We start from the raw sequence: 20038 nt of genomic DNA on the forward strand, positions 1-20038 counted from the left end.
GTCCAACTCTTTTCTCTTGTAAAATGTGCTGATCAACCATTTTCAGCCCCAGATCAAAATTTCACACCAGTTGGTGCAGTTGTCCAAGGAACAGGAATCTTTCCCTTGATGAAAACACAACTTTGTAAGTTCTGTTTAGAGAGTTTATTTTTGAGCTTTGACACTGCAAAGTTGGCTGTTAATTGGGCGTGCACGGGTGGAACGCTGCAGAGCCCGTCCGGCACAGCGCGCGCTGCCCTCACCGCAGGAGCTCGCTCGGGTATGGAGCTGCAGAGATTATTGTCTGTGCCATCAGTTTAGGACTGATCTTCCTCGTGTGGGTTCTGCTCTGTGGGGGCTTAGATTTTGAACTATCATGTCCTGTATACTTTCTATCACCTTCCTCTTGCATTTGTGTGTTCTTTTTTAAAAGCTTACTTGATGTCCTGCAGCTTCCCAGGGTAGGAATGCTGCGACAAGCATATCTGCTCGATTATTTTACTGGGCTTGTAGGTGATCACTGACCTTCCAGAGCCAAGCATCAAAGTGGTCAAAGCCAGAAAAATGAACTGTCGAGTCTCACAGAGCAACAGGCAGTTGCTGAGTACTGGGATTTGTTCCTGCAGACACAATATGGCTCTCTGAGGGTCTTCTAAGTGGGGGTTTTGTGCTTTGGGAGACTTTGCTGCTGGGAGAGCTGCGTACCGCCCAGAGAGGTGCCTGAGGCAGCCCCAGATGCAGGCTCCCTTCTCCCACCTGATTTATTTTGCATTCCTTTTCAATTATTCCCTTCTGTGTGACGTTTTGGGGTGTTGAGAGGCCGGGCTGGGACCCCTGCCGAGGCGGAGCTGCGAGGCCAGCGCTGCGGGGCAGGATGTCTGTCCTGGGTCGGGGCAGGATGTCTGTCCTGGGTCGGGGCAGGATGTCTGTCCTGGGTCGGAGTGCCCGAGGCCGGTGCCTCAGCTCGCCTCCTGCTCCAAGCGCGGGAACCACAGTTTGAGTGTCACCGCAAAGCAAACTCTGCTGACTTAAAAATGGGATTTAGGCTAATGCTTTCATCCACGTTACTAATTGCACTGGGGATTAGTCAACCTGTAATAGTTTTAAAAGCTGGCATTTAAGCGGTGTGCTGGTTTAGATTTTTAGAATGCTTTTTATGTATTTCTCTGTCTTGAATTTTCATTGCCCAAGTTTCATTATGTGTTTTTTTTTCACATGAAAAAGAAACAGGTAGAAAAATCCAATCTGGAGAGAATCAGCTCCTTGGGAATCAACCTCAGAGTTGAGAGTTTGCTTCTATAAAGAAAGTCATATCTGAACAAGGACTTGACCTACACTATTAAAAAGAGAATTAAATCTTTTTGGAGTAAGAACAGCTGCTTGCTGTCCTGAATGCATGTGGCCATCAGACAGGAGGGAGCCTGTACCACCGGTCAGGTTGTACCAGTGTAGTAACCACTGGCTGCAGCTGAAGGCTGCTGAAGCGAATGCTGCCATGGGAAAGGAATGATTGTGTCTCTTGCCCTGCCAGTGTAGCAAGTGCAGTCTCTGGGTTCCACCAGCAGCAGGCATTGCCCGTTGCTCACAGGAGTCCTTTCCACCTCTGGGTAGGGAGGATTACTTGGCAAATGTCCGAGTAACTGTTCTTAGAACTGTCGTCTTTTTTTTTTTCTTCCTCCAGCTTAGTCACTTCACTTCAGGGATCTCATAAGCCTCAGCGCATCCTCTCCTATTCCTCCTTTTCCCATGGGAGATGTTAACAGTATTATTACTGGAGAAGACTTTGTGCCTCTTTCTATGTGCAAAATTATTCCCTTTCCTTCCCCAAAGTAATGAAAAGTCCCTGAGCTCGGTGCGCTGTGATCTCTGATGTCCCTTGCTCTGTCCTTGCCTGCGCATACGCTACACCTTTCATGAAAGGCCAGCGCACCAAGACCTGTGTGTCGTTCCCAGCAGAGCAGCCAGGCTCTTTGCTTGCAGGCGATGGCTTTTAGCTCTGAAGGCGCTTGGTTTATCACGCTGTCTGTCCGGGTAGCAGCTTTCACCCAGCAGGGGCTCGCTGTGGATCCGCATCCCTGGCCTCTGGTGCTTTGAAGGGGTGTGTCTGCAGAGACCCACAAAGGAAATTATTGCTCCTGTTACCTCCCAAAGTCTGCCAAGTAAAGGTTGGTAAGGATGGGGATTCTCTCAAAGGCCTCTGCTCCTGCAGGCATTGTTTTGCTGAGTTGTGTATGAGTACCCTAATTGCACTGCTGCCCAAGTGGAATAACTCCTTAGCCTGACGAATGTGCCTGAGAATGAGATGAGGAAAAAGGATCAGGCCCTACTAACGTTGCTTTTGTCTGCGCAGGGGAAACTGGCATCGGCAAGTCAACGTTGATGGACACTCTGTTCAATACCAAGTTTGAAAGTGAGCCTGCGACGCACAACGAGCCTGGCGTGCGATTGAAAGCCAGGAGTTACGAGCTCCAGGAGAGTAACGTCCGTCTGAAGCTGACAATCGTCGACACGGTTGGATTTGGCGATCAAATTAACAAAGATGACAGGTAAGCCTGTTTCTGCCAGGAGGAGTCATTGTCAGAAGGGCTCGATCCCGTGCGGGGAGCGGGGTAGGTCCCCCGCGGCTTCTGGGGTGTTTCCTGATCCAGGCGTGGCAGCTAAAATCTCTCACCCCGCAAGAGAGGTAGAAGTGACGAACCGAAGGTCAAACAGATCAGCTAGGACACAACTGAAATTGTGTTTCTGCCCTCCGTGTCTCTGTACAGCCTAGTGAAAGTCTCTGCTTGAATTGAAACATGTATGTGCAAGCATGAGTTCAAATTGCAATGCCATTGTCAGAATTCAGGGAGCTGCAATTCGGATTATAATTCCTGTTCACACCATCCTGCGCTGTTCAAGTCCACGTGGGTTTTACTTTAACCTCGTACCTACACCCTGATTTTCACGTAGTGCATGCGAAGTAAATATTCTGGGCAGCCTATGCAATCCCTTGTGTCCATCCATATGGACATTTGCTGTAGTGTTAAAACCAGTCATACTGTGATCAAGGCTAATAACATAATTAAAGTGTTTCCTATATTTTAGAGCTATACATTCCCTCACTGCAGTAATCCCAGCTCCCTCTGCAGGGCTGTTGACAACTCTCGGTGCCTTGCCCAGAGAGGACTCGGTGGCTGGCAGCATGTGTGCTGACCAGAAGCTACTGGGCCACTAGATGCACAGACAGTGAAAGCTCTTTGAAAACACAAGCTTAAAATCCAGGTTTCCACCAAGATCAGCTTTAGTGTGGAGATGGAGCAGGTTCTGCTTCCTGTTCCATGGGGAAAACTTGCAGATCTTGAAAAAAATATTCTACAGTGCTTTATTTCCACAAAGCTGCTTTGCTGCTTGATCTGACACCAAAATGCAACTGTTGCCCCCACTTTGCTGCTCCCAACTAATGGTACAGAGCCAAAAATGAGAGGGACATGTGCTACAAGTCAGACGCTGCCCTATGCTCTTGGGTGAGAACAAAAGCTGCTCGGAGGAGGAGCAGGTGTGCGGAGCGGGGATGCTGTGCCGCTTGTCGTGCTGAGCCGCTTTGCATGTGCAGCATCGGGCAGACCCCAAGAGCCAGCGGTTGTGGTGGGGAAGCCCCTCTGACTTGTCTCCCCGGCAGCTGGAGACAGCGCCTTTGGCCCTCACGCAGCACTGACTGTGGGCTGCAGCTCTTGCTTGGTCTGTTCTAGTTCACCCAGGGTCTTGGGCAACTGCTCCAACAGCTGCGCTGGCACCTGGAGCAGAGGGGCCAGAGCAAGCCTTGCTGGCCGCCTGTCAGAAGGGTGTTTCTGGAGGACTTAAACTCCTGGCAGCCTTTTTCTTCCTCACAGCAGCTTGTTAATACTGCTGTGAGTCCAGCCTTCATCTCGGTGCTCTCCTTCGAGGGCTTCCTTGGGCTGAAGATACTGAAAAGTTTCATTCCAGAGGCACAGAAAATTAGTCAGACTGGGACATGTTACACCGCACCAGCATTTTCACTTCAACAAAATCATAATCCTAAAGGTCTTTTCCAACCTACATGATTCTGTGGAACTGGTGGTATTTAGCTTGGAGAAAAGGAGACTCAGGGGACACCTTGTCATCTCTACAACTACCTGAAAGGAGGTTGTAATGCACTGAATGCTCATCTCCTCCCAAGTAGCAAGTGCTTTGCTCACAGGCTTCAATTCCTGAAGAGTTCCTTTTATTCCATTGTGGATCTCTCTTCCCTCTTCTAAAATCACGGGGTTTTGGAGAAGCTAGGATAGGTGGCAGTTTCATGTTAAAACTGATTGTATCTGATGATTCTCAATGACATGGGCAGAGCAGCAGTTCAGACTTAAATGCAGGGACTGCAAAGTACATGGTTGTTCAGAGTAGCAGCCTTGTGTGGTTTCCATGCACCTGAAGTCCAGGGTCTCTGCCGCTTTATCTTGCTAATGTGTCCATAATGCTCACGCTGTGCACCAAGTGGAAACACACGCTAGCTAAGGAGAGGCTGTAGGTTGGGCAGGGAGGGTCCCAGGAGCCTCCGTAATTATCCCCGTAATGTGCAGAGCACCCGCCAAGTGACCTGTGTTGTTCCAGCAGTGAATACCCTGGTTTTCTCTCTGCCATGTCTTCTCTCTCCTCAGCTACAAGCCTATAGTAGAGTATATCGATGCGCAGTTTGAAGCCTACTTGCAAGAGGAGCTGAAGATCAAGCGGTCCCTGTTCAATTACCACGACACCAGGATTCATGCCTGCCTGTATTTCATTGCACCAACCGGGCACTCGCTGAAGTCCCTGGACTTGGTCACCATGAAGAAACTCGACAGTAAGGTACTTGCTGCCTATGTTATGACCCTCACACGGCCCTGCTAGTGTGTTAATCATCTTGCCATGAGCTTAGAGAAACCTGTGGTTTTTGGCTGCTGCAAGAGAGGAAAGCTTTTCTTTTTTAAATCCATAAATAAAAATGAGGGGTTGTAGTTGAGCTCTGCTAGTTCTGGCACTCAAAGGCATGGTTGCCATCTCTTTCTCTTTCTCCAACAGGTTAATTAGGTTGTGGTACAAAACTTGTTTAATGTATATGAGATGAGAAGTACATCTCAACAGTTTAGGTCATCTTGGTAACTGATGAGAAAAGAAATCAGAATGCTGTGTGTGTGTGCTCTGATTGCATCCAGCTAGACACAGATAGTGATTTGATCGTCTGTGACAAACGTAGTGTTATTCTAACCATGATTGGAGAAACGAGAAGCTTCTGAATAAGTAAGTTACTTGGCATATGCTTGTTAATTTACTCTGCTGACTAGCAAGAAGGAGAGCTGAGCTTGGTTTAAACCACGGTGTTTTACTAGATATTTGTGAGAAGATTTCACCTCTTTTCCTTTAACCAAGGTACAAAGGTAAAACACGAGTATTTAAACTGAGCTTTCTCTGTGCATCTTTGTATCATGATTAAGCAATTTAAATCAGTCCACCTTGCACCTTTGGCTCTTTGGATCCTGACTCTGTGGAAGGTAATTGATGACAATGGTTCTTTACTTCCTAGAGTGACCTATTGATTGGGTTTTATGCAGCAATAGATAAGGATCCCTGTTCTGTTCAACTTATAATAGGGTTATGGAGATTTACCCAAAATGAGCTAATTGGCATTCATATTCTGTCGTTGGCAACGGTGGATTTAATAACTCTAGGCCATCCTCCAAACAGAATTAAGTGATATAACAGGATTTTCAAATGTTCTAGTTAAAATCCCTTCATGTAGGTCAATATCTACCTCTTCCTTCCTAAAATTTCCGTGTGCTGCTGCGGGGGAAAGTGAGGAAAAAGCAAGCCCTGCAAGATCAAAAGCAGAATTAGTCCATCTGCAGAGAGCAGAAAGGACAAGCAAGCAGGATTCCTCCTGCCAGTGCATTCTTGCTGTCTCCAGCAGGGCAGAGGCTTGTGGGGTGCCCGCTGTGCGTCGATCCGTCCAGCTGCACAGAGGGTGCCGTGCTCTCTCCCCTCGGCTCCTCTGTCCCTGCTGTTTGCCCTCCCGCTGCCGGTGTTGCGAACAGCCTGTCTAGGGGAAAGAGTCGGTAGCTTATCCTTCATTTCCGTGTTAAAGCCTGTCATGCTGTGCTCCCGGCTGATTGTGCTAGGGCTGTGCGGGGACAGATCAGCCCCGGTCCTGCGGTACAGCGGCGTGTGGGAGTGCGTGAGGGCAGGGAGGTGCGGGACACATCCCGTGTCACTGCCCGCTCCCATCCTGTGTGTCACCTGGTCGGACATATGGACCATCTGTTTCCCTCCAGCAGGGCAGCAGCACGCGGGTGTCCCTGATGCACACGCCCAGGAGAAGCTGCTGTCCGAGCACGCTGCTTGCAGTGGTGCAGCCTGCCCTGGCGGGGAGGAGACGTGCCCGCATGGTCATTTCCTTTTTTTGGAACAGCTTGTAATAATCTGACAGCTTTTCCTGTCCAGCCAATTCAGATGAGGAGAGGAATATGAAAGGACAGGAAATAGCATGTTGCCAAATTGCATTTGACTTCTTTTTAAGGCTGTGGCTGCTGCTGCCTGTGATTCTGTTGAAGGTGCAGCGGTTGCTGTCAGCAGCCCCGGGGGGGTGTTGTGCTGGGTGGGCGCAGGCTGGTGGCCGTTCTAGGGCTGCTGGGCAGGCTGCCTGCTGCTCTCCGTCCCGTCCCAGCGACCCAGCGCGTGCAGTCCTAGATGTGGAGGTGCTGTCTTTGTCTTGCAGGTGAACATCATCCCCATCATTGCCAAGGCTGACACCATTGCCAAAAATGAGTTGCACAAGTTCAAGAGTAAAATCATGAGCGAGCTGGTCAGCAACGGCGTCCAGATCTACCAGTTCCCGACAGATGAAGAGACGGTGGCTGAGATAAATGCCACGATGAGTGTATGTATTTGCGGGGCTTTTCTTTGCCTTTGATCGTGTGGGCTCATCCCTGAGGGGAGGGCACATTGTGCCATTTTCTTTAGGCTTTAAAGCACCAATACAAGTACCGAAATCAGGCTGACTGGAAGGCTTTGGAGCTGGACATACCTGTCAAATGTGGGCTGCCTGGTCTGACACACTCCATTGTCTGACAAACAATCTCTCTCTGAGGGTTTTTTCACATCCTTCCCCTATTTCAGTGTTCCCATCTCGGGAAAGGAACAGGATGGGAGGCAGGGCCCTGGTGGAGCAGTCAGGGCAGAGGGCTGGGGTCTGGGTTTCCGGGCCCAAATGACCCCTTGGTGCTTAGTGGGGGGTGATTCACTTGTGCCTTTGTTCTGCTTTCCGGTGAGAGCGGGGGCGCTGTCGATGCTTCCAGTTCTCGGCAGAGCGATGGCCATCAGCAGCAAGGGCTCTGGCTCGTGCCTCCTTCCTCTTCCTCTAGCGATAGGCGTGGGGATCGATGGCCAAAAGGACTGGGGTAGAACAAATATCTCACTAACAGTTGGGTTTGCAGAGGGGAAACAACTCTTTCCCATGGGGCTGACTTGGAGCGCAGGGCAAGGAGCTGCGCTCAGGGGTTTTGGCAGTGCTGTGCGTTACAGCGGTGCTCAGAGGGCTCTTTGGCTTCAGCGGGGCGTGTAACACCCAAGAGGATGAACCAGCCCCAAAGCAAGTGCGCTCAAAAGCACGTGCAAGTACAAGGTTGAGTTATTTCCATTTTGCAGAGAATGGAGGCATCAAGATCAAGACAATTCCTCGCAACTTGGAGGTTTTCTGAGCTTTCTTGCACAACTCCTTGTAGATGGGCAGTTGTCGCATCCAGCTGAATATCAGACCCTCTCTGAACCTCAGTGTTTTCTCCCTCTTTTCCCCGTGTTGTGTTGTGATCAGCAGGAAGCTGGCCCAGAGAAGGGACATGCCCCTGCCAGGCCGTTGTGTGCAGCGTTTTGCCTTCCTGCAGTGCAGCCTGGCTGCTGGGAAACTCCTTTGCCAGTTTAATCACATCCACTCCCATTAATCACATCTCTCCTTGCCCTCCCACCCAGCCTGTCAGCACAGCTTGGCTGACACGGCAGCAGCTCCCAGAGCTTGTGCTGGCCCTTTGGGCCGCTGTTGAGGCGGGGAGAGCGTGGCGGCCACGGGCTGGTGGCCCAGGCGAGCTGGGTCCGGGCGGCAGGTCCAGATTGTCACCACCACAGCCGCGGAGACACCAGGGTGGAGTGGAGCTCGGGGACTCAGACACGTCAGCCCAGCGCTGGGGCGACTCCGCTCTTCTTGCTCAAAGCTTTGCCGTTGAAGAGGAAGCGTTCACAGTTATTTCTAGCAGCAGAAACCCCCTGTGTTTTCAGCCGACCTTCCTTGGAGCATGTACTTCTATTTTATTTTTCTTGTTGTTTGGCAGTTATTTTTCCTTCAGTGTTCAAATTTATTTCCGGTTTGTGAGACTTCTGTGCCTAAGATAGTAATGATTTGTAATTACATGTAAAATACGTACATCTCATGTATTTCTAGGACTGTAGAATTTTGGACTCTGAGCAGCTTTCTCATTCAGACTATCCTGTTGGTCTTTCTAAAACCTCAGATGAATTGCAAAGGCACTTAAGCAGCTCAAATCCAGCACAACGGTGGCAGTAAACAGCTCTCTTCAGAAACAATCCCTGGCGAGGCAGCAAAGGAAATCCCTAACATCATTGTCCTCTTCCTTTTGTAGGTCCACCTTCCTTTTGCTGTAGTTGGCAGTACTGAAGAAGTGAAGATTGGCAATAAGATGGCGAAGGCCAGGCAGTACCCGTGGGGTGTCGTGCAGGGTATGTTACTGAGAGCGCAAAAAAGTCCTTGTCATCCTGGCTCACTCTGATGAAAGGTGCATTGATCTCTGGATGGTCCCTATCAGAATCTGTCTTGAGAAATCAAGATACCAGCTCTAAGACTTCTTAAAATCAGGGCTTTACAACCTAGATTTAGGCATGGAGGGGATTCATAGGGGGATAGTGGTGTCAACCTTGCCAATTGCTTTGGGAAAGAGCAGGGTAACCTTACTAGATGTTAAATAACTGGCTTGGAAAATGACAATTTAGTTTGCCATTCTCTGTTCCTTATGCTTTTCTGCTGGCAAAATAAGCATGAACAATGGGGAAGGCCAGGAGGCTGAATGGTTTGGTTTGGACCTCTCCCTCGAGCCTGAATGCAGACATGTAGCCGGGGGGTTTCCAGGGAGGCCAGCAGTGCTCTGCCCTTTCATTTCGGAGTGAGGGCAGAGCTGACTCGACACTGACTGCTTCGGGGTGTCTTGTCCTGATATCTGAACTGTGGGCATACAGCTTAGGCGTGTAGCGCCCCACAAAGTCAACCAGAACCTCCTTCCTGTTGGAGAGCAGAGCTTGGCTAGGGCTGTGTTTGCTGGCTGCCGGAGATAGAGCTGGTCCTTGCTTTCCCAGCCAGCACTGGGAGATACTGGGTTGGGACTGGGGTGGTCTGCTTGTGGCTTCAGCTGCGCATCCCGTTGGAGAGCGGCCCAGCAAGCTGCAGGGGACCATCCACAGGGCAGTGCTGCAAAACTTGCCCACTTATTGTGTTACTCACAGTAATACAAGCTGACCCTGAAGCAGCTTCAGACTGAGTGTCTTTAGCTGTGCACACCAGAGGATAGTACTGGTAATAACTCATAATTAGGACAGAAGTTTAAGTTTGGAGATTGTTGGACTTGACGCATATGCTGCTGGGTTCTTGCTGTTCGCAGGAATCTAGGGACCAGTCAGTCAGAGCTGTAGTTGGGTAGCAGAGAGACTTTGAACATCTGGCTGTCTCCCCTGAGACAGCTGCTCAGATCTGGGGGGGAGCAGCTGGGGAGCGTTGCTGGCTCCCCGAGGTTGGCTGCAGAGATGCCTGCTGCTTGCTCTCGCATCCTACAGAGAGAGCTTCCAGCCCTGTGGAAGCCTGCCCGAGCTGTTTGCGTGCAGCCCTCTGGCCACGTGGGCTGAACAGCTTGTTCGCCCAGGGGCTCACCGTGATGCACTGGACCCTCTTCTGAATAGAAGTTGTTGTGGGAAGCTGAGGTATGCTCTGTGCTGCCTCCCTTCAGTGCCAGGAACAGGGGTTTAGGGATGCTTTGTGATGTTTGCTGGTATGGAAGGGGTACAGCGTCTCTGGTGGGGTCTTCTCATAACCTTTGCTTTCACCGCTGCCACCAGCTGGGACTTCATTGCCTGCCTGGGCCCCTGTGGGTGACTTGGATTTAGAGCGGATCCGAGTGGCAAGTGAATTGCTGATGCAGAACTGCACGGAGAGGCAGGAGCTCGGTGACAGATGGGAAACGCAGAGATCTTGCAAATCCCAGGAGAGGCCTTGAAATGATGCCCATGATTTGGCATGAGATGGTTTAACCCCCGGTTCAGCAAGGTGCTTTGGTGCAGGCTGACTTGGAGTGCTGCTTGAGTGCCTGAAGAGCTCTCAGGCTTGTTAAACTGGGGCTTGGGTCCAGGGAAAGGAGGGACCCAGATCCTGGGCTTAATGTTCTCTCTATGGATGGTCCGTCTTGTTTGCAGTTGAAAATGAAAATCACTGTGACTTCGTGAAGCTGCGGGAGATGCTGATCCGAGTGAACATGGAGGACTTGAGGGAGCAGACGCACACCCGGCACTACGAGCTGTACAGGCGCTGTAAACTTGAGGAGATGGGATTCAAGGACACGGATCCGGACAGCAAGCCTTTCAGGTAGGGAAGAGTAACTCAGGCCTCATATGGACAGAGGTGGCGGTCTTGAGGTTGCCCGTGTTTGCAAGAACCAGTGACGGAATAGCCACGGTCACTTAGAGATGAAGGAGACTTATACGTTGAGGTATAACTGGTTATCAAAGGGGAGATCCTGGAATAAATGTTCCTGTTGACCCTCCTAGAGCTCTTCACAGCTGGTCCAAGGTGCCCTGTGAAGAGGTTTGGCTGATTACTAAATGCAGGGTTTATACTGTCTGACAGCTTTATTGGTCAGAAGCCCAAGTCGTTAGCCAGGGACAACAGCTGTGTGGGAATTCAGGAGGGAGTGTTTGTTTTCTCCTTTCGTTTCCTGTTTCTCATTCCTCCCCAACTTTTCCCCAATAATTGCACTGGCTTCCTTAGCAGCATCCCACGCTCCTCGCTGCCCCAGGGGAAGGGAGTCAGAATTACACGTGCATCAGTGTGGGTTTGCCCCCTAACACACATGCACGTCAGGAGCTGTTGTGCCAATCTCTGAGATGGCAGCCACGCCACTGGCCTGCGTGGGTCACCGTGGATGTGGTTCGTCTCTGATCCTCAGCAGAGAGAAGCCGGGGAGGGTCCCCAGCAGAAGGCAGACGGGGTGCCTGGTGCTCCGGTTCTGGGTAGCGGCGCTCCATGGGGAGCCTGTGCCGCGACACGGAGCTCCCGTCAGTTCAGGGCTTTATTTGTGCCTTGCGGAGACTCTGCAGCTGCATTTCTTTTGCAGCACAGGAACTCTGCTGGAATCAGTCGAGCCCAGTTCTGTCACTAAGCCCAAATGTGCAGCTTTATTGGATTTCCTTTCTGGAGAGCAGTGGCTTAAGATGGGCTCAACCCTTCCCTTTGAGGAATCTGAGGAATTTCCATTGCTTCCTGTATGCAAGGCCTCTTTTGACCAAACTATAAGTAGAAAGGAAATGAAAATGTACAGAATTTCTCCATCTGGTACGTGCTAGTTCAGAGCAGTTCACTTGGGTGCCTCCTCCCTCCAATAAACAAACAAACCCCATGAACCCAAGCTGTTTGGCTGAGGCCAGTGTGTATCTGAAATGAGAACAGTAGGTCTGATTCTTTCTGTTCTTTCTTCTGCGACCAGGGATCAAAAGCCTCTCCCCCTCCTCAGCCCGTTTGCCCGGCCAGGAGCAGGACGCGTTGTGTGGATGTGGGGTGAGCTGGGGAGAAGAGCCCAGCAGACCACTGGGCGCTTGCGCCAGCTGTGGAAAAGGGAGGCTGGTCTTGCTGGCTGAGTCCCCATGGCGTGTCCCAGCTGTGGAGGGAGCACCGGTTCCCCCTAGGCATCTGCTGTGTGAAACGGGGTCCTCTGTCACCCAGCCCCACACTCTGCGTGTGTGTGGACTGGCTTCTCTGCTGCTCTGGTTCATTTCCTCAAAACATTGTTTGTCTTAAGGAAAACTACTTGCAAGGGCATCCTTCAGCGCGTGGGTGTGAGTGTGTCAGGGAATCAAGTTACTCTTGTAATCTAGGTTCATGTGTTTGTGTACTTAAAAAGCAAATTCCCATGTTATCTTAGTCTGTGAGAAGCTGTGGGAATCCCAGTTGGTTTGGACTGTTGTTCCTTGGGGCTGTAAATGTGGGGGTTTTCATATGCAGCCTGGAGTTGCTGGGCCAGTTTCTCTGAGAACTTTGCTTCTCTGGAAGTCAGAGTCGCTTCAGTAGAGAATTAAGTTTACTGGCTTTAGGTTAGTGCTAAATTGTTTAAGCTTGAGGCTGGGATTAGGATTGAACCTGGGACAATTGAACAGCAAGCCCCCTCGCTCTTGCTAGTCTTTTCCTGCTTGTCCATCACCCGGTGTTGTTTTTGGGAACGTGCTTTGTCAGACGTGGTCCGCAATGCGGGGTGCACGGAGCTGGCGGGGTGCACGGAGCTGGCGGGGTGCGGAGCTGGCAGTGTGGCCGGCGGGGTGCGCGGAGCCGGCGGGGTGCGCGGAGCCGGCGGGGTGCGCGGAGCCGGCGGTGCAGAGCCGGCGGTGCGCAGCCGGCCGTGTCGGTCCGCGGGGCTCTGCTGCTCCCTAGGACGGCGTGTCGCTCACTGCAGGCTCAGCTGCTCGCTGAGCGCTTGGGCTCAGCTGCCCTCGGCTTTGCTAGGCTCTAGCCACACCTTCCAGAACGGTTTAGAAATGTCCAGAGCAGTGTCCACGGAGAATTAAATCCAAGACTAAAAGGTAGGGAGGTTTTGACTGGAGTCTCCTGATTTCTGCCTGCTGTGGCTGGTCTGGTTCTTGACTTAGTTCAGAATCTATAGGTGACTCTTGTCCTGTTCCCGCACAAAGATCTCTGTCCTTTTCACAATAAGCATTTGGTGCCGTGTGTGGGAAGCGGTGTGGTCGGCTGGAGTTGTGTGGCTCCTGCAGGGTGGCCACGCTGGGGCAGCCTGGCTGGGGAGGATTTCAGGAGGCTGCTGACGTGCCTATCAATTAGACTCGAGTCTTGGGTTTAACACTGCTTTCCGTCAGGTTTTGTTCACCAGCTCAACCCTCCCCTGCAAAAACCAGCTTAACAAAGCCACCAAAACCCACCACCATGTACTGGGAGAGGCAGAAGCTTGACTTGACTGGGATTAAGGTGTTCCGCTGGCCCGGTGGTTAACGTGTTCCTTAGGCGCATGGATGCAACACATCTCTGTGCTAGAGGAGGAGCTTTTATTTAAAAAATGCATTTTCAAGGAAGCAGCTGGGGGGAAATAGTTATCATTCCCACACTATCATTATGACTGAAATATCCAAATCCTTTTAAGGAATAAAATGAAAAGGAATTTGGCGTCCAGAGTTCCTAAGAGGCTCTGAAAAATCTCAGAGGTGCATGGACAACATGTTTTGTGTCCCACATCTTGGTTGGGGAAATAAAGGAATGCCAAGAAGTAGAGAGGGAATCCAGTGATGTGGTTATTTGGAGGAGGAAAACTACTGCTTGTTCATGAAGGCTTAACCTCCCTTGACGGCTAAAGGAGAAAGAGAGAGAGGTGTCCCAAGGTGGCTTTATCTAAATAAAGCCCCTGATCTGAATCTGTCAGCAATGAATAGTGAAATTCAGTTGTACTCTGTGTCAGTGTCATGTTCAGTGAACTCCATAAAGCCAGATCTTGCGTTCTGCTACACCTGTATCTGTTCCACAAATCTTGGACTTGGAAAGGAGACATTCGGTGCAAACACTGGGAGAAGGGAGAAGGTGGCACTGGGATCACGAGCCGTGGGAGCATCAGGGATTGCTGTTTGTTTTCGAGGACGGTTATCTCGCCTGGTAAGTCATGGACGGGATCCAGAACAGTGTGCTGGTTTTCGCCTGCCAGCTTGTCTCCCAGTGCTGCCACCTAGCAAGTTAGGGCTGGTTTTGGTGGGGGTGTTCATGCTTCTGGTGTAGTTGGGGATCTCTGAAGCTTTGTGATGAGACAATGTGGGAAGATTACTAAAGGCTGGAAACTCATGACTGTGCTTGAACACATCTCTGTTTGTTTCTGTTTCTAACAGTCTCCAAGAGACTTACGAAGCAAAGAGGAACGAATTCCTGGGTGAACTCCAGAAGAAGGAGGATGAAATGAGACAGATGTTTGTCATGCGAGTGAAGGAGAAGGAAGCAGAGTTGAAGGAAGCGGAGAAAGATGTGAGTGTATTGGAACTCGGAGGGTTGTGTGTGAGGGTTCTGGCATGTTTGGGACAGGCCAATGACTTTGTTATTAATGCGGTGAGGCCGCGGTGCCAGCAGAACCACTTTGGGCATCGTTACCAATGACGGGGGTAAAACGTTCTTCTCTTACTATGCAATTCTCGTTGTCTGTGTCCTGGCAGCTTCACGAAAAGTTTGACCATCTAAAGAGGACTCACCAAGAAGAGAAGAAAAAAGTGGAAGACAAAAAGAAGGAACTTGAGGAAGAGCTGAACAACTTTCAGAAGAAGAAGGCGGCAGCTCAGCTATTACAGTCCCAGGCTCAGCAGGCAGGTTCTCAACAAACCAAGAAAGACAAGGACAAGAAAAAGTAAGCGGATGTCACCCACATCCTTTGTAGGGTTTACTACAGTTTGGGAGGTTGTTTTTTCTTTCTTGCTGCATGTCTGTAGTTGCTTTTCCCCATTACCAGACTGGAAACGGGGCTCTTAGCAGCCTCATCAAATAAAATATTTTTTCTAAAGGGTGGGCCAGGGACATGATGTTAATTTTCTCTAGAAGAGTACCTTCAAATGTCATCGGAGTCTGACTGGTACGGGAGAGCACTTGGATGGTGGAGGTTTGACCTGTGAGCTGTCCAGCCGCTTCTGGAACAGCTCTGGGACGTTCTGGACTCAGGTTTATCTGCCTTGAGCCAAAATTAAAAGGGATTCTCTCCCTGTCCTTCCTTTGAGTGAAGAGTAGTCTCCAGTTCCCATTCCTTAAGGTTATAATCATAAGTAGAAGTAGATTAGAAACCAAAACCACCATGTTATTTTTACATGGGAAATGCTAGTGCCAAAAGTTGAATGCTTGGAAGCTTCCTTTAAAGACAAGAAGGTTTTGTGTTTTTGTTTTAAAAACAAACCAAACCAAACTGCTATGGTACTGTAACTGCAGGTAAATGGCATTTGCGGTTGTATGGAGTTGATATAATAAGCTAAGAAACACATACCTTTTAGTAAAGATAATAGCACTGTTTTGTACTATTTTCTATCTGTATGCTAGGAGTATAATTCTGTATGCTGCAGTGCGGTGAGACTGCAGCAGGTCCAGCAGGCGCCACGCGCGCTGTGGCCGGTGTCCCGAGCAGGGTGAGGAGGTTCAGCCGCGCTCAGCTGGGACCTGGCTCTGCATCGCTGGGGGTGCAGGAGCGGCCCTGCCTGGGCTCAGCGAGGTCACTGCAAGCGCCGCTGAACACCCGCTCCGAGCTGACCCAGCTGCTGCGAGCTCCTTCCCGCAGCCTGTGCTGGGGATGGCGACGGTTAGCGTGCTCGTAGGGCAAGAAACCCCCATTTGTGACATGGTACCAGCTACGTCACCGTGCTTTAAAAACCAGAACGTGAGGTCCACTTCTAGATGTGGTATGTCCGGTGGACGAAGCTTGCAGAGGTGAAGCAGGCTGTGCACAGCTGGTTTGTGTAGTGTAGCGGGACAGGTTACTCAAATGGGGGCTGCTCTGGGGCCTCCTGCCCTAATTTCCATCCACTTTTTGTGTACCCAATATGGGGGAACTCATGCAAGCCCTTTCCGGTCCATCTGTGATAATGGCACTAGTCAATAACTGCAATCAGGAAAGCTGTAAAGGTGGTAATGCAGCAAAAATCACTGGAAAACACTTATTTCTTTAACCCACATACAAAAATGACAGTTCCACGCTTCTCTTAATAGCTGATTGTGAAGGGCTGTACTCCTTAATGGACTCTGGCAGAGGAGCCTGCTCAATTAACACTAATCTGTCACTGTTGAAAGAACCAAGATGCTGGTAGGGCTGTGGTGTGGACCCTTGAGTCTCCCTTGCTGGCCTGTGCTCTCAGCCGGCTCTGAGCCGCTTTAGAGCGGGAGCCCGGGAGGTGCTGTCGTGCTGCCCTATACCCGTATATGTGTATCCTTTGGGAAGCTGTGCTGATGCTCACTGTGTCCCCTGTCCCCGCTGCCGATTCAGTGCCCGTCACTCATTGCTTCTGCCGCTGGCTTCCCGGGAAGGCGAGGAGGTTCCTCAGCCCGTGTCAATCCATGTAGCTCCTATGGAGCCGTGCTGCTTTGTGCTGAGAACCTGATATACGGAATGCTTGCGTGCTGCATGCCCTGCTCACCTAAAGACTTCATTGCAGACTGACTAGTAGTGCCATGCTGAGCTGTAGAAACGCTGCATGTCTAGCAGCTCATGTCCAAGCATGCTGAAATATCCCTCCGCGCGATGCTTTTAAATACCAGTCTTCCATTGCATGAGAATTCAGATGTGGCGACCTGCTTCCTTGAAAGGAATAGAACATTTTGAGGGCCTTTTTTCTTACCTCTTAAACAGAGTTGGTAGTTCGATATTTTTAAGAACTCTGCAGTCGGTTTTTTCACCTCTCAGAGATGAGAGCAGAGCAGTATGTAATGGTCTGGGGAGTTTTATAACTCTGGGCAGTCAGTATTAGCTCCTATTTGCTTCAGTGAAGTTGGCTGGCACATGCACAATGTTATGGGTGCGATACACCGATGTTTCTAGCGACCACAACACACAGTTTCCGCTCTGCTGATGCGTGCACAGAACTCCACTGCTGAGGAACACACGCATGTTTTGGTGTGTCCTGTGTGTCGCTCCACACCACGTGCTGTAGCTGCTCCATTTTTTTCTTTAGTGTCTGAATTACTAATGGAGGCTTTAAAGGGAGATGCTGATGCTTCTGCCTTGTAGCACACCTTTGTTTTTCTGAAGGCTTTCAGGTTCTCCCTGCACTCTAACGAAAAGCTGCAGTTTGCATAGGCGAGGCTTTCTGGCTCTGTGCTGGGCCGTGGTGGTTCTCTGCAGCTGCCAGAGGAAACCTTTGCCATGCACCATCCTTGTGGCTTCCCCAGGCAGCGATTCACGGGAATGCTTCGTTCTCAAGGTGGGATCAGATTTCTCCAGCTTGGACAATGGAGACTTTCCACTGTGCTGTGCAAGCTGGAGGAGAGACTCGGGGCAAAATCTGTGGCTGGCCTGACTCCATGAAGGAGAACTTGGCCCTCTGGATTTCCAGAGTCTTCCCGGAGGAGCAACTTGTCTTTTTATACCTCCTTTTTTTTTTTTCCATAATCGATTTCTCAGATTCCCATAGGTTGTTTTTTTCATCGGCAGTGGTGCAGCATGGCCCGTGTGCTGTTTGCAGGACAGCGCGGCTGTAGCTCCGGCGCTCATGTGTCCGGAGCAGGGACGTGTGCTCGGGTTCCCCGGGGCGCGGGCTGAGCCTGCTGATGGAGCCCCCGCTGGAGCTGTGGGGTGGGACGGTACTGCAGACCCCAGCAGCCTGGTTGTGGCCATGGGCTTGGCAAGGCGGTACGGGAGCAGCACATCTCCTGCACGTGCTTGCCTGCTGTTGGGTAGATGGCCACACGTACACCTCAACACGTGCTGTTGTGTTCCCTGCTCATCCTTAACCCTCCCAGGAGCCAGGACAAGCTGTTCGGGCTCTGCTTCTGTTTATTTCAAGCTACTTCTGAAAAACAGATGCAAAACGTTTTTTTCCAGCTTCCTTTTCAGTCTGTTTCCAGTCCAACGGGACTGGTCCGCCAGTCACAGGCCACGCTTGGTCCCGAGGCAACTCCTGAGCTGTAACGTGTGTGAGGACCTGGCCCCACACCGAGGGGGTTGTGTTGGTGTCTGAAGGACCCGACTGAGTCGGAAAGCTGACGAGCGCTCCGGCGCTGGGGGCACCGCGGGGCCGGGCTGGGACAGCCAGGCGTGGGGAGGGCTGCGCGGCCGCTGCGGGAGCAGCTCGCCCACCCCGGGCACCCGCGCCCCTGCCACGCGTCTCTGACAAACGAGGCTTCGAGACAGCAGCCACGGGCAGGGTGACCCTGGCCACCTTGCGTGGTTGGTTGGTCAGTGGTTGTGCCCCTCGGTTTTCCTTTTTGCTGGTCGCACGGGCTGGAGCAGAGCCCAGCCTTGGGCTTTCGTTGCTGTTCCGTTCCGTAGCCCATCCGCATGCCCCACACCAGCGCGGGTTGCTGCTCTTGCCTCTCCCAGCCTCCTCCGATTTTTCAATTTTTATTTTTTTTCCCCACTTTGGTTCTATTATTGCTAATGGTTTTTTGTTTTTTGTTCTTTTTTAACTTGCAGTGCAAGCTTCACATAAAGCCTGTCAAGCCAAGGATGTTCCTGCATTCACCTGCTTTTGCAGTAATGTGTTTCTGCCATCTATTTTCTTTCTTTTTTTAATATCATTTTTTTAACATGAATAACTATTAACTCATCTAATAACGCAGTGGGAACAAGAAGGAAGAAGGGTTGGGTGCAGGACTATTTGCAACTGGAAGGTCAGGGGTGGACGGAGGGGCTAGATAACGATACCACCCATTTTTCCGGTCAGAACCAGCAGCAGCAAACCACTTTTGGTGCCAGGTTTGGCCAGGACGCCAGCAGCTCGGGCGAGCGCCGTTGCCCGGAGGGGCAGGTGCTGCCGGCGCCGTGCCCGCCGTGGCGCGGGGCTGCGGTGCTGCCGGCGCCGTGCCCGCTGTGGCGCGGGGCTGCGGTGCTGCCGGCGCCGTGCCCGCCGTGGCGCGGGGCTGCGGTGCTGCCGGCGCCGTGCCCGCCGTGGCGCGGGGCTGCGGTGCTGCCGGCGCCGTGCCCGCCGTGGCGCGGGGCTGCGGTGCTGCCGGCGCCGTGCCCGCCGTGGCGCGGGGCTGCGGTGCTGCTGGCGGTGCCCCGGGCTCCCGGCTCCGCAGCCACCCAGCCTCTGGAACTGCTGGTGTCCGAGGGGACCTGGAGCCAGGTGTGCCCCGTGATCCTGCAGTGTTAGCGTGCTAGAAAAATGAGGGTCCCGCTGTTGGGGAGGGGGGGTGTGTGTAGATAACAAAAGTTTAACTGACCTTGCATGCCATTACATTTGCATGATATTTCTTTTTATTAGTTATTGTTTTCGTTGCCTGATGTGATCGTATTATTTGGCTTGGGTTCACTGTCACGTGCCAGCATGTTTTTACAGCCGCCCTTCCAGCTCGGGGTAGCAGGTACCTGCTGAACGCTGAGATAGGACCCAAACGGCGCTGCGGGGGCCGGGGAGAAGGACCTTTACTCAGCGCTGCTTCCCTTGTGTTACTTGCTGGACCAGCACCTTTGAAACCAGACTTAAAATAGCATCTGGTTTCCATTGCGCGTGGTCTCAGCACGACTTAGCAGCCCTTAGGGAATCAAATGTCTTGGCGGGGGGAAGACAGAGCCCTCAGCATCCTCTCGGACAGCCTCTTCCAGCCTTCGGGGGTTCCTGCACGCACTCAGATACAGGCTAGCAGAGCTGTGGGGTCCGGGGAATCCTGCCGGGGAGGGAGGGCGCCGGGGCACACGCTGCCCGCCATCCCTGTGCCGGGGACGCTTCACATATCCCCCAAACACCAGAGGACACGTAGCATAAGCCGGGCCTCGCTCTCTGGCCAGCACAGCGTGGAAATTGGTCTGTTTAATGTGTATTTACTATGCCATTGCTTTTCGGACAGAGTCTTTCCCTTCCTTCCCAAGAAGTGGCGAGCCATGCTTTCCCTATGACCGCTGGAGTCCTTTCTGTTCCGCTGCTCCTTGCTAGGTAGCCTCCTGTTTGTCTCTAACGCACTCGGAATCGCTCTCTCCACCCAAGTCTTGCACACCGCAGTTCTTTGCTTGTTTCTGGGATGGAATTTCTTGCCTCTCTGGGGGGGGAAAGGCACAATTATCACCTTTTACGAAGTGCTTGGTTTGGAAGTATGCTTGGGGGT

At 51.6% G+C, this 20038-nt stretch overlaps 1 protein-coding gene across 1 annotated transcript in view; it reads left to right on the forward strand.

Moving 5' to 3' along the window:
- The window catches only part of SEPTIN11 (septin 11), a 45564-nt gene extending 26781 nt beyond the window's left edge, over positions 1–18783 (forward strand). Inside the window, exons 3-10 of the mRNA XM_082051277.1 lie at positions 2330–2525; positions 4632–4818; positions 6722–6883; positions 8637–8733; positions 10471–10639; positions 14146–14278; positions 14464–14651; positions 18411–18783. Coding sequence (XP_081907403.1) covers positions 2330–2525; positions 4632–4818; positions 6722–6883; positions 8637–8733; positions 10471–10639; positions 14146–14278; positions 14464–14651; positions 18411–18426 — 1148 coding nt within the window. The 3' untranslated portion in view covers positions 18427–18783. The remainder of the gene's footprint in view (positions 1–2329; positions 2526–4631; positions 4819–6721; positions 6884–8636; positions 8734–10470; positions 10640–14145; positions 14279–14463; positions 14652–18410) is intronic.
- Positions 18784–20038: the final 1255 nt, after the last annotated feature.

Source organism: Streptopelia decaocto (assembly GCF_964273445.1).
Source record: "Streptopelia decaocto genome assembly, chromosome: 4".
Classification (NCBI taxonomy): domain Eukaryota; kingdom Metazoa; phylum Chordata; class Aves; order Columbiformes; family Columbidae; genus Streptopelia; species Streptopelia decaocto.